The sequence below is a fragment of the Peromyscus californicus genome, unplaced genomic scaffold, assembly GCF_007827085.1.
Source record: "Peromyscus californicus insignis strain IS unplaced genomic scaffold, ASM782708v3 Scaffold_18__1_contigs__length_77618521, whole genome shotgun sequence".
NCBI classification, from domain to species: Eukaryota; Metazoa; Chordata; class Mammalia; order Rodentia; family Cricetidae; genus Peromyscus; species Peromyscus californicus.
The window spans coordinates 6101345-6114428 of NW_026294480.1; the positions used below are offsets into that span (position 1 = coordinate 6101345).

General features: G+C 41.6%; 1 protein-coding gene across 1 annotated transcript in view; it reads right to left on the reverse strand.

Annotated features, from left to right (window-relative positions):
* The window catches only part of LOC128113811 (zinc finger protein 91-like), a 35554-nt gene extending 24220 nt beyond the window's left edge, over window positions 1–11334 (reverse strand). The window contains exons 1-3 of the mRNA XM_052743754.1: window positions 11206–11334; window positions 9081–9207; window positions 2169–2264 (exon numbers count right to left, since the gene is read on the reverse strand). Of these exons, the coding sequence (XP_052599714.1) occupies window positions 2169–2264; window positions 9081–9207; window positions 11206–11319 (337 nt within the window). The 5' untranslated portion in view covers window positions 11320–11334. The remainder of the gene's footprint in view (window positions 1–2168; window positions 2265–9080; window positions 9208–11205) is intronic.
* Window positions 11335–13084: the final 1750 nt, after the last annotated feature.

Below are 13084 nucleotides of genomic sequence, written 5' to 3' on the forward strand. Positions count from 1 at the left end.
AATCTATACTTATTCTAGAATAATGGCATGACAAAAATGAACCTAGACATAATGGCATAGTATTCAAAGTTTAATAGCTAAGAAAGTTGTAAGGGCATTTTACAACAGAAATTAACCCATTAAATAATGAACCCCTGCAATTATAAATCAAGTAACCAAGCTGAGAAAAGAGAAAGTTAATTGTGACTGTATGATTTGAGCCATCATCTAAAAAGAACATTTTCATCCTCCAACAGAGTTTTAATTTGGAAGGTAGAAAAGTTATGCTGCACTAGAAGTAGATGGTCCCCCAAAAAATTAAATTTATAACTCAAAAATTTAGGACAGTATTTTATGGTTTATTTTGATGAGAAGAATATATAAAACAGAATCCTCCAGCTCTGATTGGACCAAGAGGTGAGTGAATCTTCTCCCTGCCAGAGTCGTATCTCTAGGCCCTGAGGCAGAACCCATGCCCTATCACCCCCACCCACTCTTGCCCCAATTGTAGACCAGTAGGGAAGACTCTGGCAGGCAGATCTCCCCACCAATACCCCCTAGGGACCCTGCAATCTGTAAGACCCACTCCCTCCCCAAAACCCACCCATCCCCCTGTGACCTCAGGGGCAACCTGAGACACACAATCCGCAAGTTCTGATGGTATGAAGAGATGAATGACTGACTCTTGTCCCAGCCAGAGTCCTGTCTCTAGGACCTATGCCTTGGGGCACAAGTCATGCCTCCCCACCCCAAGTTGCAGGCCAGTAGGGAAGTCTCCTGTGGGCAGGTCTCTCATCAAACACCCCCCCCATTAAACCCTGCAATCTACAACACCACTCCCTACCCAAACCCACCCATCTCCCTTTGACCTAAGTGGCTCACTAAGACACAGAATCCACCAGCTATGATTGGATCAAGAGGTGAGTAACTCTTTGCCTAGCCAGAAAGTCCTGACTCCTAGAAAGTCCTAGGCCCCAGGGCACAACCCATGACCCACTCCAAACCCCACCATTGCAGACAACTTGTGAAGACTCCAGTGGGCAGATCTCCCTACCAATATCTCCCAAGGGACCCTGCAATCTATGAGACCAACTCCCTCTGCCCAAACCTTTGCAGCTCCCAGAGACAAAGAATCTACCAGCTTGATTGTACCAAGAATTCTGATTGGTGCACCAAGAATTCTGATTGGACCCAAGAATGCAGGTTGGATTAAGAGTGGCCCCCTGAAACACACACAGGCAGCAAAGATTGAATTGAGAGCAGTTCCTTCAGACACAGACACCTCTTGCACTGATTATGGAAGAGATTGGTAGACACCAATGCAGGAATACATACAACATAAAGAGCCATATGGCACCACCAGAACCTAGTGATTGTACAACAGCAAGACGTGAAATTCACAACATTGAAGAAGCAGAAGAAAAGAACCTAAAAAATAACTTTGTGGAGGTGATAGAGGCCTTTAAAGAGGAAATGAAAAATTCCCTTAAAGAAATTGAGGAACAGACAAACAAAAATTAGAAGAAATCAATAAATCCCTTAAAGAAAGCCAAGAAAACCAAGAAAAAGCAACCAGACAGGTGAAGGGAACAGCTCAAGATCTAAAAATTGAAACTGAAGCAATGAAGAAGACACAGAGCGAAGGAATGCTGGAAATAAAAATCTGAGGAAATGAGCAGGAAGTAAAGAAGCGAGCAAAAGGAAACAAATACATGATACGGAAGACAGAATTTGGGGCATGGAGGATATGCTAGAGGAAATAGATCCATCAGTCAAAGAAAACACTTAACCTAAGAAAGTCATAACTCAAGACATGATGCTCACTTTGGTATTGAGATCTTTCGGCTAGAGTCTGCTCTCAAATTCTAAAACTAAATGACTCCCAGTCTGACCAGCACTGAGTTCTCTTTCCCTGAGTCTTACACTACAATGGAGACTCAACAAAAAGAAAAATCTTGGAAGTCACTGTCAATAAGAGCCAGCTAGTGAGTAATACTTGGGGAAACACAAAGCTCAAAAGACTTAAAGCATCAGAAACTTCTGAGAGATGAGGTTCAACAACAAAGACATAAAGGAGAGACCTAAAGAATGATTCCCACAGTGTCATGTTCCAGGGTAATGGGAAAGCCTGCCTTTCTGTGGGATATTTGGACTTCAACCCTGGCCCCAAACCCTTCATTCCTACACACCTGGATACATGTTGGCTGCTGCTTGTCTCTTCATATCTGAAGATTCTTGTCTTTGCTCCAGAAATGTCACCAGGTGTGGCTTAGACACAGCAAGACCTGTTTGTAGAAAAAAGAAGGAACAAGATTGTTTATGTGTTCTTTTACTGGGAATTTACATGTGCCTTCCAGTACATGCTTATAAGGAAGGAGATGATGAAATAAATGATTGCAGACAATCAGTTCCTTAAATGTTTTCTGACAGAATTACTACACTACATAAAGGAATTTACAATATCTAGATTCTGAATTTTATTTAAAGGAAAGAAAAACTCATTAAAACTGAATTTTGAGGCCCCTAGGACCTATCCCTAGATCACAACCAGTCCCCAGGAATCCCCACGAAACTCTGTCCCAGTTGACAGACAGCAGGCAAAACTCCAACCAGAAGGACCACCTCACCAAAACTCCGCACCGGATAATGCAATCTACATGCCCTGCCTGTATACCCATCCACCTGAGACCCCAGCAAATTCCTGAGGCATGGAAACCAAATTGCCAGCTCTCATTGGACCAAGAGAGGAGGAGATGGGCAGATGTCAAGGCAAAAATACATACAACAACATAAAGAGCAATACGGCATCACCAGAACCTAGCCCTCCTCCAACAGCAATAGCTGAACATCACAATGTAAAATAAGCAGAAGAAAGTGACCTTAAGAATAGCATCATGAAGATGCTAGAGGCCTTTCAAGAAAAAATGAAAAATGAAATTGAGGAAAAGACAAACAAATATTGGAAGAAATCAATAAAGAAATAGAGGAAAAGACAAATAAAAAATTGGAAGAAATCAATAAACTCCTTAAAGAAAGCCAAGAAAACCATGAAAAGGCAATTAAACATGGAAGGGATACAGTTGAAGACCTGAAAAGGGAAATAGAATCAATGAAGAAGACACAAACAGAGGGAATGCTTGAAAGAGAAAATCTGGGTAAACGAACAGGAAACACAGATGCAAGCATAACCAACAGAATACAAGAGATGGAAGAGAGGATCTCTGGTGTAGAGGATATAATAGAGGAAACAGATTCCTGTCAGTCAAAGAAAATACCAAAGCCAAAAGAGTCATAACACAAAATGTCCAGAAAATCAGGCACACCATGAAAAGGCCAAACCTACAAATAATAGGGATAGAAGAAGGAGAAGAATACCAACTCAAGGGCACAGAAGATATATTCAACAAGATCATAGAGAAAACGTTCCCAACTTAAAGGAAAAAAATACCTATGAAGATACAAGAAGCCTACAGAACACCAAACAGACTAGATCCCCCAAAAAAGTCCCCTCGCAACATAATAATTAAACAACTAAATGTACAGAATAAAGAAAGAATATTAAGAGCAGCAAAGGAAAAAGGCCAAGTGACTTATAAAGGCAAACCTATCAGAATAACACCCGACTTCTCAACGGACACTTTGAAACCCAGAAGGACCTGGACAGATGTAATAAAGACACTAAGACCATGGATGCCAGCCTAGACTAATATACCTAGCAAAATTTTCAATCACCATAGACGGTGTGAATAAGACATTACAAGACAAAACCAGATTTAAACAATCTTACCCACAAATCCAGCCCTACAGAAAGCACTAGAAGGAAAATTCCAACCAAAGTAAGTCAGATACACCCTCGAAAACACAGGCAATAGATAACCACACAGCAGTAAATCCCAAAGAAGAGAAACACACACACACTACCACCAAGAGATAACAGGAACTAACAATCACTGGTCATTAATATCCCTTAATGTCAATGGACTTAATTCACCTATAAAAAGACACAGGATAACAGAATGAATACAAAAGCAGGACCCATCTTTCCGCTGCATACAAGAAACACACCTCAATTTCAAAGTAGACACTATTTCAGAATAAAAGGCTGGGAAAGGTCTTTCCAATCAAATGGTCTTAAGAAGCAAGCTGGTATAGCTATCCTAATATCCAACAAAATAAACTTCAAACTAAAATCAATCAAAAGAGATCAAGAAGGACATTACATACTCATCACAGGAAAGATCCACCAAGATTGAAGTTTCAGTTCTGAACATTTATGCCCCAAACACAAGGGCACCCACATATATAAAAGAAACATTACTAAAGCTTAAATCACACATTAAACCCTACACATTAATAGTGGGAGACTTCAACACCCCACTCTCACCACTGGACAAATTGAAACTTAACAGAGTAATAAGGGGTTTAACTGATGTTATGACTCAAATGGACTTAATCAATATCTAACAGAACATTCTACCCTAACAAAAAAGGATATACCTTCTTCTCAGCAACCCATGGATCCTTCTCTAAAATTGAACACATACTCGGTCACAAAGAAATCTCAACAGATACAAAAAAAAAAAAAAAAAAAAAAAAATTGGAATAACCTCCTGTATTCTATCAGACCACCATGGCTTAAAGTTAGATTTCAACAACAACAAGAATTACAGAAAGCCTACAATCTCATGGAAACTGAATAATGCTCAACTGAATCACCAATGGGTCAAGGAAGAAATAAAGAAATTAAAGACTTTCTAGAGATCAATGAAAATAAATATACTATATACCCAAACTTATGGGACACTATGAAAGCAGTGCTAAGAGGAAAATTCATAGCACTAAATGCCCACATAAAGAAGTTGGAGAAGCCGGGCGGTGGTGGCGCACGCCTTTAATCCCAGCACTTGGGAGGCAGAGCCAGGCGGATCTCTGTGAGTTCGAGGCCAGCCTGGACTACCAAGTGAGTTCCAGGAAAGGCGCAAAGCTACACAGAGAAACCCTGTCTCGAAAAACCAAAAAAAAAAAAAAAAAAAAAAAAAAAGAAGTTGGAGAAATCTCACACTAGTCACTTAACAGCACACCTGAAAGCTCTAAAACAAGAAGAAGCAAAGTCACCCAGGAGGAATAGACACCAGGAAATAATCAAATTGAGAGCTGAAATCAAAAATAGAAACAAAGAGAACAATACAAAGAATCAATGAAACAAAGAGTTGGTTCTTGGAGAAAATCAACAAGATAGACAAGCCCTTATCCACACTAACCAAAAGGCAGAGAGAGAGAGAGAGCATCCAAATTAGCAAAATCAGAAATGAAAAGGGAGACATAACAACTGACCTGAGAAAATCCAGAGAATCATCAGGCCATACTTCAAAAACCTGTACTCCACAAAACTGGAAAATCTAAAAGAAATGGACAGTTTTCTGGATAGATACCTCATACCTAGGTTAAATCAAGGCCAGATAAACTATTTAAAGAGACCAATAACCCCTAAGGAAATAGAAACTGTCATTAAAAGTTTCCCAACCAAAAAAAAAAAAAAAAAAAGCCCAGGACCAGATGGTTTCAATGCAGAATTCTACCAGATCTTCAAAAAAGAGTTAGTACCAATACTCTTTAAATTGTTTCACACCACAGAAACAGAAGGAACATTACCAAACTCTTCCTCTGAGGCTAGTTACTTTGATTCCCAAGTCAAAGAAAGATGCAACAAAAAGAGAATTACAGACCAATCTCCCTCATGAACACTGATGTACAAATACTCAATAAAATATTGGCAAACAGACTCCAAGAACACATCAAAACAATTATCCACCATGATCAAGTAGGCTTCATTCCAGGGATGCAAGAGTGGTTCAACATACGAAAGTCTGTCAACGTAATACACCATATAAACAAACTCAAAGAAAAAAATCACATGATCATTTCATTAGATGCTGAAAAGACCTTTGACAAAAATCCAACACCCCTTCATGATAAAAGTCTTGGAGAGATCAGGAATACAGGGAACATACCTAAACATAATAAAGGCAAATTACAGCAAGCCAACAGCCAACATCAAAGAAAATGGAGAGAAACTCAAAGCGATTCCACTAAAATCAGGAACAAGACAAGGCTCTCTGCTCTCCCCATACTTATTCAATATAGTACTTGAAGTTCTAGGTAGAGCAATAAGACAACAAAAGGAGATCACAGGGATACAAACTGGAAAGGAAGAAATCAAACTTTCACTATTTGCAGATGACATAATAGTATACATAACTGACCCCCAATATTTGACCAAGGAACTCTTACAGCTGATAAACACCTTCAGTAGTGTGGCAAGGAAACAAGATTAACCCAAAAGAATCAGTAGCCCCCCTATATACAAATGACAAATGGGCTGAGAAAGAAATCAGAGAAACATCACCCTTTACAATTGCCACAAATAATATAAAATACCTTGGGGTAACTCTAAGCAAGCGAAGAACCTGTATGAAAACAACTTTAAGTCCCTGAAGAAAGACATTGAAGAAGATGTCAGAAAATGGAAAGATCTCCCATGCTCATGGATAGGTAGGACTAACATAGTAAAAATGGGAATCTTACCAAAAGCAATCTACAGATTCAGTGCAATCCCCATCAAAATCCCAACACAATTCTTCATCAACCTGGAAAGAACAATACTCAACTTCACTTGGAAAAACAAAAAACCCAGAATAGCCAAAAGAATCCTGGACAATAAAACAACCTCTGGAGGCACCATGATCCCTGACTTCAAGCTCTACTACAGAGCTACAGTAATAAAAACAGCTTGGTACTGGCATAAGAACCGACATGTGGACCAATGGAATCAAACAAAGACCCTGACATTAATCTGCACATGTATGAACACCTAATTTTTGACAAAGAAGCCAAAACTGTACAATGGAAAAAAGAAAGCATCTTCAACAAATGGTGCTGGCATAACTGGATGTCAACATGTAGAAGATTGCAAATAGATCCATATCTGTCACCATGCACAAAACTTAAGTCCAAGTGGATCAAAGACCTCAACATAAATCCAGTTACTCTGAACCTGATAGAAGAGAATGTAGGAAGTAGTCTTCAACCCATTGGCACTGGAGATCACTTCCTAAAATATACCACCAGGAGCACAGACACTGAGAGAAACAATTAATAAATGGAAACTCTTGAAATTGAAAAGTTTTTGTAGGGCAAAACATGGTCAATAAGAAAAAACGACAGCCTACAGAATGGGAAAAGATCTTCACCAACCCCACATCTGACAGGGGGCTGATATCTAGAATATGTAAAGAATCAATAAACTACACATCAAAATACTTAACAGTCCAATTAAAAAATGGGCTATAGAGATAAACAGAGAATTCTCAACAGAAGCTCAAATGGCTGTAAGACACTACTGGCAATGGTTGAGAGGGTTCCTGAGCTGGCCTACTCTGGTGATCAGATGACCAAACACCCTAACTGTCATGACAGAACCCTCAACCAGTGACTGATGGAAGCAGATACAGAGATCCACGACCAAGCCCCTGGCGGATCTACAGGAGTCCATTCGACAAGAAAGAGGAGGGATTATATGAGCAAGTGATATCCACACCATGATTGGAAAAAGTACAGAGACAACTAGACAAACTAGTGGAAACACATGAACTGTGGACCAATAGCTAAGGAGCCCACATGGTACCGGGACTAGGCCCTCCGAATGAGCAAGACAGTTGTTTAGCTTGAACTGTTTAGGGGGCCCCCAGGCAGTGAGACTGGGACCTGTCCTTAGTTCCTCAACCCAGCTTTTTGGAACCTAGGGCCTATGCTAAGACACTTAGCTCAGCCTTGGTACAGGGAGGAGGGGATTGGACCTGCCTCATCAGAATCTACCATATTCTGCTGACTCCACAGGGGAGACCTTGCCTTGGAGAAGGTGGGAATGGAGGGTGGATTCGGGGGAGGGGAGTCTGGTGGGTGGCAGGAGGGAAGACAGGGGAATCTGTGGTTGATATGTAAAATAAATAGAAAATCTCTTAATAAAAAATAAAAAGTTGGCCAGTGGCATGCACCTGAAACCCAAGACTAGGTGGGCAGGACAGGCAGGTCCTCGGGACTTGTCAGCCGACAAGTCCAGCTAAATGGCATCTGCAGGTTCAGTGAGAAACTGTTTTAAAACATAGCCGGCCTCGGAGGCTCATGTCTTTAAAGTGGCTGTTCTAAGTTTATCAAGTTGACCTACATGGAAGCACTCATCTCTGTCAGCCGGGACTCTCCAGAGTCACAAAGGGGAGGCAAAAACACAAAAAACAACAACAAAAAACAAAACAAACAACCAAACAAACACAAACAAACAAAAAAAAAAACCCTGAATTTTGAAACACTCTAATTAACAAGTGTACTTGAAGTCTCATGTCATTGAATTTCTAAGAGTCCCACTGGAGTGAAGGAAATACACACCCAACACAGAAATGCAAAACACAAAAAGAGACAAACAGTGAAATGGTTCTTTTTGAACATGTTATTTTAATTTTACATGTGCATTGATGCTTTACTTGCAGGGATGTCTGTGTGAGGATGAAGTGTTAATCAAATTAATCTCTACAAACAAAAAAATTAGAGTCAGGCATTGGGGTGAAAAACCTGAAAGATCAGAGACACAGGGGAGCAGACACAGTGACTTCCTACATCTTTGGTTCCTTGATTCTAAAGGGCTCAGATCCTGCCTCAGCCCTGACTTACCACTTCCGGTCCATCTTTCCACAGCCTCTGAAGCTCTGTGGTCAGCCAGTGGCTAGCATCACCCTCTGACTCCAGGCAAGCTTTATGTGTCAGAACACAATCAACATGACAGTGTCAGACCTTGGGATTACAGACAGCTGTGAGCTGCCATATGGGTGATAGGAATTGAACCCCGATCCTCTACAAGAGCAGTCAACGTTCTGAACTGAGCCATCTCCCCAGTCCTGAAATGATTTTTAATAGAGCAATCTGCCTAATTTTTCTGAAAATAAAGGATATGAAAAAGGCTGTTGAAATGCTCCCATGAGATACCATACAAAGTGAGGAAGCTACATGTTGATGGTGAAATAAGAATTCACTATGGATGAGAGCCTCACCAAGGAACTCAAGGTTGCTGTAATTCTCCAACATCACATCCCTGTACAAATTCCACTGAGCAGGCTCCAGGCAGTCCCTCTCTTCTGCAGAGAACTCAATGGCCACATCCCTGAAGGACAACATTTCCTGAAATAAAGATCAATGAATGATACTGCACTTTAGTTTAATTAAAACCATTAATAATATTAAGATATTAACAGCAATGATATATTAATATAAATATATATAATATAAAGATTATAGAGACTGGTCCTAGTGTCAAGCCTAGAACAACAGAATGGACAGAGTAGATACATTAGGAACTCCTGAATCTTCTGTCAGTTCCTCAGAGATACCTTTTCAGAGAATCAGACAAAACTGAAGATTAGTGGGAAGTCCAAGCCTGATGCAAAGGGAGGACTGGATTCCTGATCAGGTTCCTAACAGTAGTGATCTTCCATTCAAAGCAGACTATGTCCTGATCAAACGACATAGTGCTTAAAATACACACAGTGGAACCCATGATGAAAGGTCAGGGGAACGCATCCCAGCTGCAGCTGCAGAAAAAGACCCAGGAATGTAACCACAGCAGCCACATCAGTCAAGAACTGCAGAATGGAAATGAAGAAATAATGGAGTCTCAGATTAGATATGAAAGGAGCAACCTGGAAGAAATAAATAAAACGAGAAGAAATCAGCATCAGGTCATGACAGTAACAAACACAGATTAATATCTAAAAAGAATGAACAATCACTACAAACAGGAATATTTAAGCAAGGCATTGAGAATTCTTTCTCACAGAGTAAATCCAAACAATTACCTAGTCTCCAAAAGTTAATGTCTTCAACAAAAAAAGTATGTTAGTGAAAACACATTAAATTACATGTGAAATGTGTCAACAGAAGTTAACCACAAGTAGTTCTTAAGTCAGCAATGTGCTGATTGCATGGATTTGTCATGGCATTCACTGTAAGAAACATGAAATGAACCACAGAAAGTATTTCTCATGACCATGAAGTTAAATGTTTTCAGACACAGACTCAGGTATCCCAGGCGCCCTTGAATTTACTATGAAGCAGGGGAGGACCAGAGGGTCCTGTCTCCCTTCACAAATGCTGAGATGACAGCGATGTGCAATACAGTAGACTGGAGTTTCTTTTCTGTCAAAGGTCTGTTTACTTTAAATCACATGAATACACACAGTCTGTGAGTTCTTCCTCACCCTGCCGACCTGACACAAAAGCCTGGCACTGGAACCCAAGGCCATGAGAGTTTTTCCTTTGTGCCTAGACATCCTGCTTATGGACTAGCTCAACACTTCAAGACAAAATCAAAATGTGTTGACACAACCACTGTGGTCCACCCTACAGAAGGGATGGAAGACCTTTCAAAGTTAAGAAAACACAGCCCTTAAGGTGAGGCCTGGAGTCAGCTTCTCCATTTCCCATTCTTCCTGCAGAGGGTCCCTCTGTGTGTGGGATTGTGTGTGGGGGGGGGGGAGGGGGGGTATATGTGTTCTCTCACCCACAGTCAAAGCTTTTCTATTGCAGCGGATACTGGCAGATATGTTGACGGGCTCCTGAATTTCCCACCTTTGTTTCACTTGGAAATTTTTCTCTCTTAATTCTCTAACTGGAAGAGATCCCAATCATGACCTCAAGACCCTTACACTAGGCTGGCTGCAGAGTTCAGGAAGGACCAGACCTCGTTTGCTCTACAGATTCTGAGAAATCTGACAGCGTCTACGTGAAAACGGTTCAGCTAGAGAAGCATGCTTCCCCGCCAAAGCTGCTCACTGAGCTCCCAGCTCCACCTCAGGAGCAGGCAGTCAGCTGACCATCATTAGTTTGCAATCCTGGACTTGCACTAACATCTACTCGGCGCTACCAGGAGGCTCTCCTGTCCCAGAAGCCCAAAGGGAACTCGGGTGGCAAGCGGCAACTTACGGAAATCACTTAGGGAGCAGTCCCTATCGCCCTCTCCCAAGCCCTGACCTGCAACATCACATGACCCAGCCAGTTCAGCACAGCACCTGCAAGGCAGCCTCTTCCGCGCTCTCTCTCTCCAAACCCAGGTACATTCCCTCCAAAACCGATCCCCGGACCCCGCACAGGGCCTCAGGCTGTGCTGCACCCTGGACCAACCTCCATGTCAGAGACGCAAGAGGAACGTACAGCAGGCAGGACTCTCGCGCAACTTTGAGAAAGTTGCACACGTGTGGACTGAAGGACAGGAGGGAATTTCCTGGACGGCTCCATGTGACGTCACAGTGCCGCAGACTACATTTCCCAGAAGTCTATGCGAAAGAATTGTGGGAAAGGCCCAGGTGTGGTCTCTTGTCCTATTGTGGATTCCAGTCTGGCTGCCTGCAGGAGAGTATTGGAGGAAGAAGCCCAGTCAGCAGGACAGCCCTGCGGCATGAGCCTCGTGTTCACCTCCAGATCCACAACATGAGAAGTATGTGAGTCGAGCCTTTGACAGGAATATTAGCCGTGTAAATTTTCTGACCCATATGTTGTGATTTGAATCTTACTACAGCGTTTAAAAATAATCCCGTTGACTCTGTTTTACTTTAATGAAGCAATACACTAATGTGGGAATGAGAAGTACCTTTGAAAGATGGTTTTGAAACCATCTGTCAGACCTTGCTTCTAGCTGCTCTGCGGTTTCCTTGACAAATGGACCAGAGGTGAAAGTCTGCACAGGGAAATTTAAAGAGACCCTGTATCTAAGCAAAAAGGGAAAGTCAAAACAAAACAAACACGCGTGAAAGCAGTTGAGTATAATGTGGGCTTTGTCTGAATATGCTGTCCTACGAATAAATAATAAATCAATAAAAAATAATCCTGTTCCTCTGTACTGACACTCTGTGTGAGCCATACTTGATTCTGACTCCACAGCTTGTGAAACAGTTTTTTGAGAACATTGGAATCTCTACAGTGTATTGATGAGGGACACAGAGACGATGTAATCACTGAACAAAGTTAAATGTCCAACTCTCTGACACTTACTTGCAAAGATCTCCCATAATCCACCTCACGAGTTTTCCACCTGTCCTTCATTCCCTTGAAAACTTTCACCTAGTAATCTCTGTAAGCCATTTAGTTTTTGTGAGAGCTCTACTAGAGTTTTACCAGTGTCTCCATGGTTTTCCACAAACTCAGGTCCATATTCACCACCTGTGTGCTAGGAGCTCATGCTTACCTCCCTAGTGAAGGGTCACTGGTCCTGGGTCATTCACTCAGGACTGAAGCACAGATAGCTCAAACTATCTAAACAGTCCAGTTTCCTATGGTTCTGTCATGAGTATATGGTGCAGTTCCAATTCCACTTAGCGATCACCATGTTCCATGGAGAGTGACCACACAGGGATTGTTAGGGGGGTTGTTAGGGAAAAATCTTTCTTAAAAAGCCTTAATCTGCTGGGTGGTGGTGGCACATGCCTTTAATCCCAGCACTCGGGAGGCAGAGGCAGGTGGATCTCTGTGAGTTCGAGGCCAGCCTGGTCTACAAAGTGAGTTCCAGGAAAGGCGCAAAGCTACACAGAGAAACCCTGTCTTGAAAAACAAGACAAAACAAAAAACAAGCAAACAAACAAAAAAGCCTTAATCTTTCTCAAAAGCTCTCTTAAAAAACTTAAAAACTAAAGCCTTTAACTTTCTCAAAAGGACAAAAATTAGAATCACCTGAAGATATTAGTATGGGGACCACCTGTGATTAGTTCTAAGGGAAAACAGCAAACCTCTTAAGACAGCAAGACCTCTCTAAGTTCTTTCTTTCCAGCTGTAAGGACATGTAAGGCCTAGGGTGAACAACCCGGGTCAGGAGTGATAAGCAGTAGAATGACATAATTAAACCATAAACAGAGTAGTGATAAGCTATACGCTATGTGTGGAAGTAGGGATAAGACTAGAAACCTAGCCAGAAAAGAATATAAAAGATGAAGCCTCAGACCTGACCAACAGAGCTTGTGAGACGACTCTCCTCTGCCAGAGATGTGATCTCCTGTCCCCAGTGCTGATG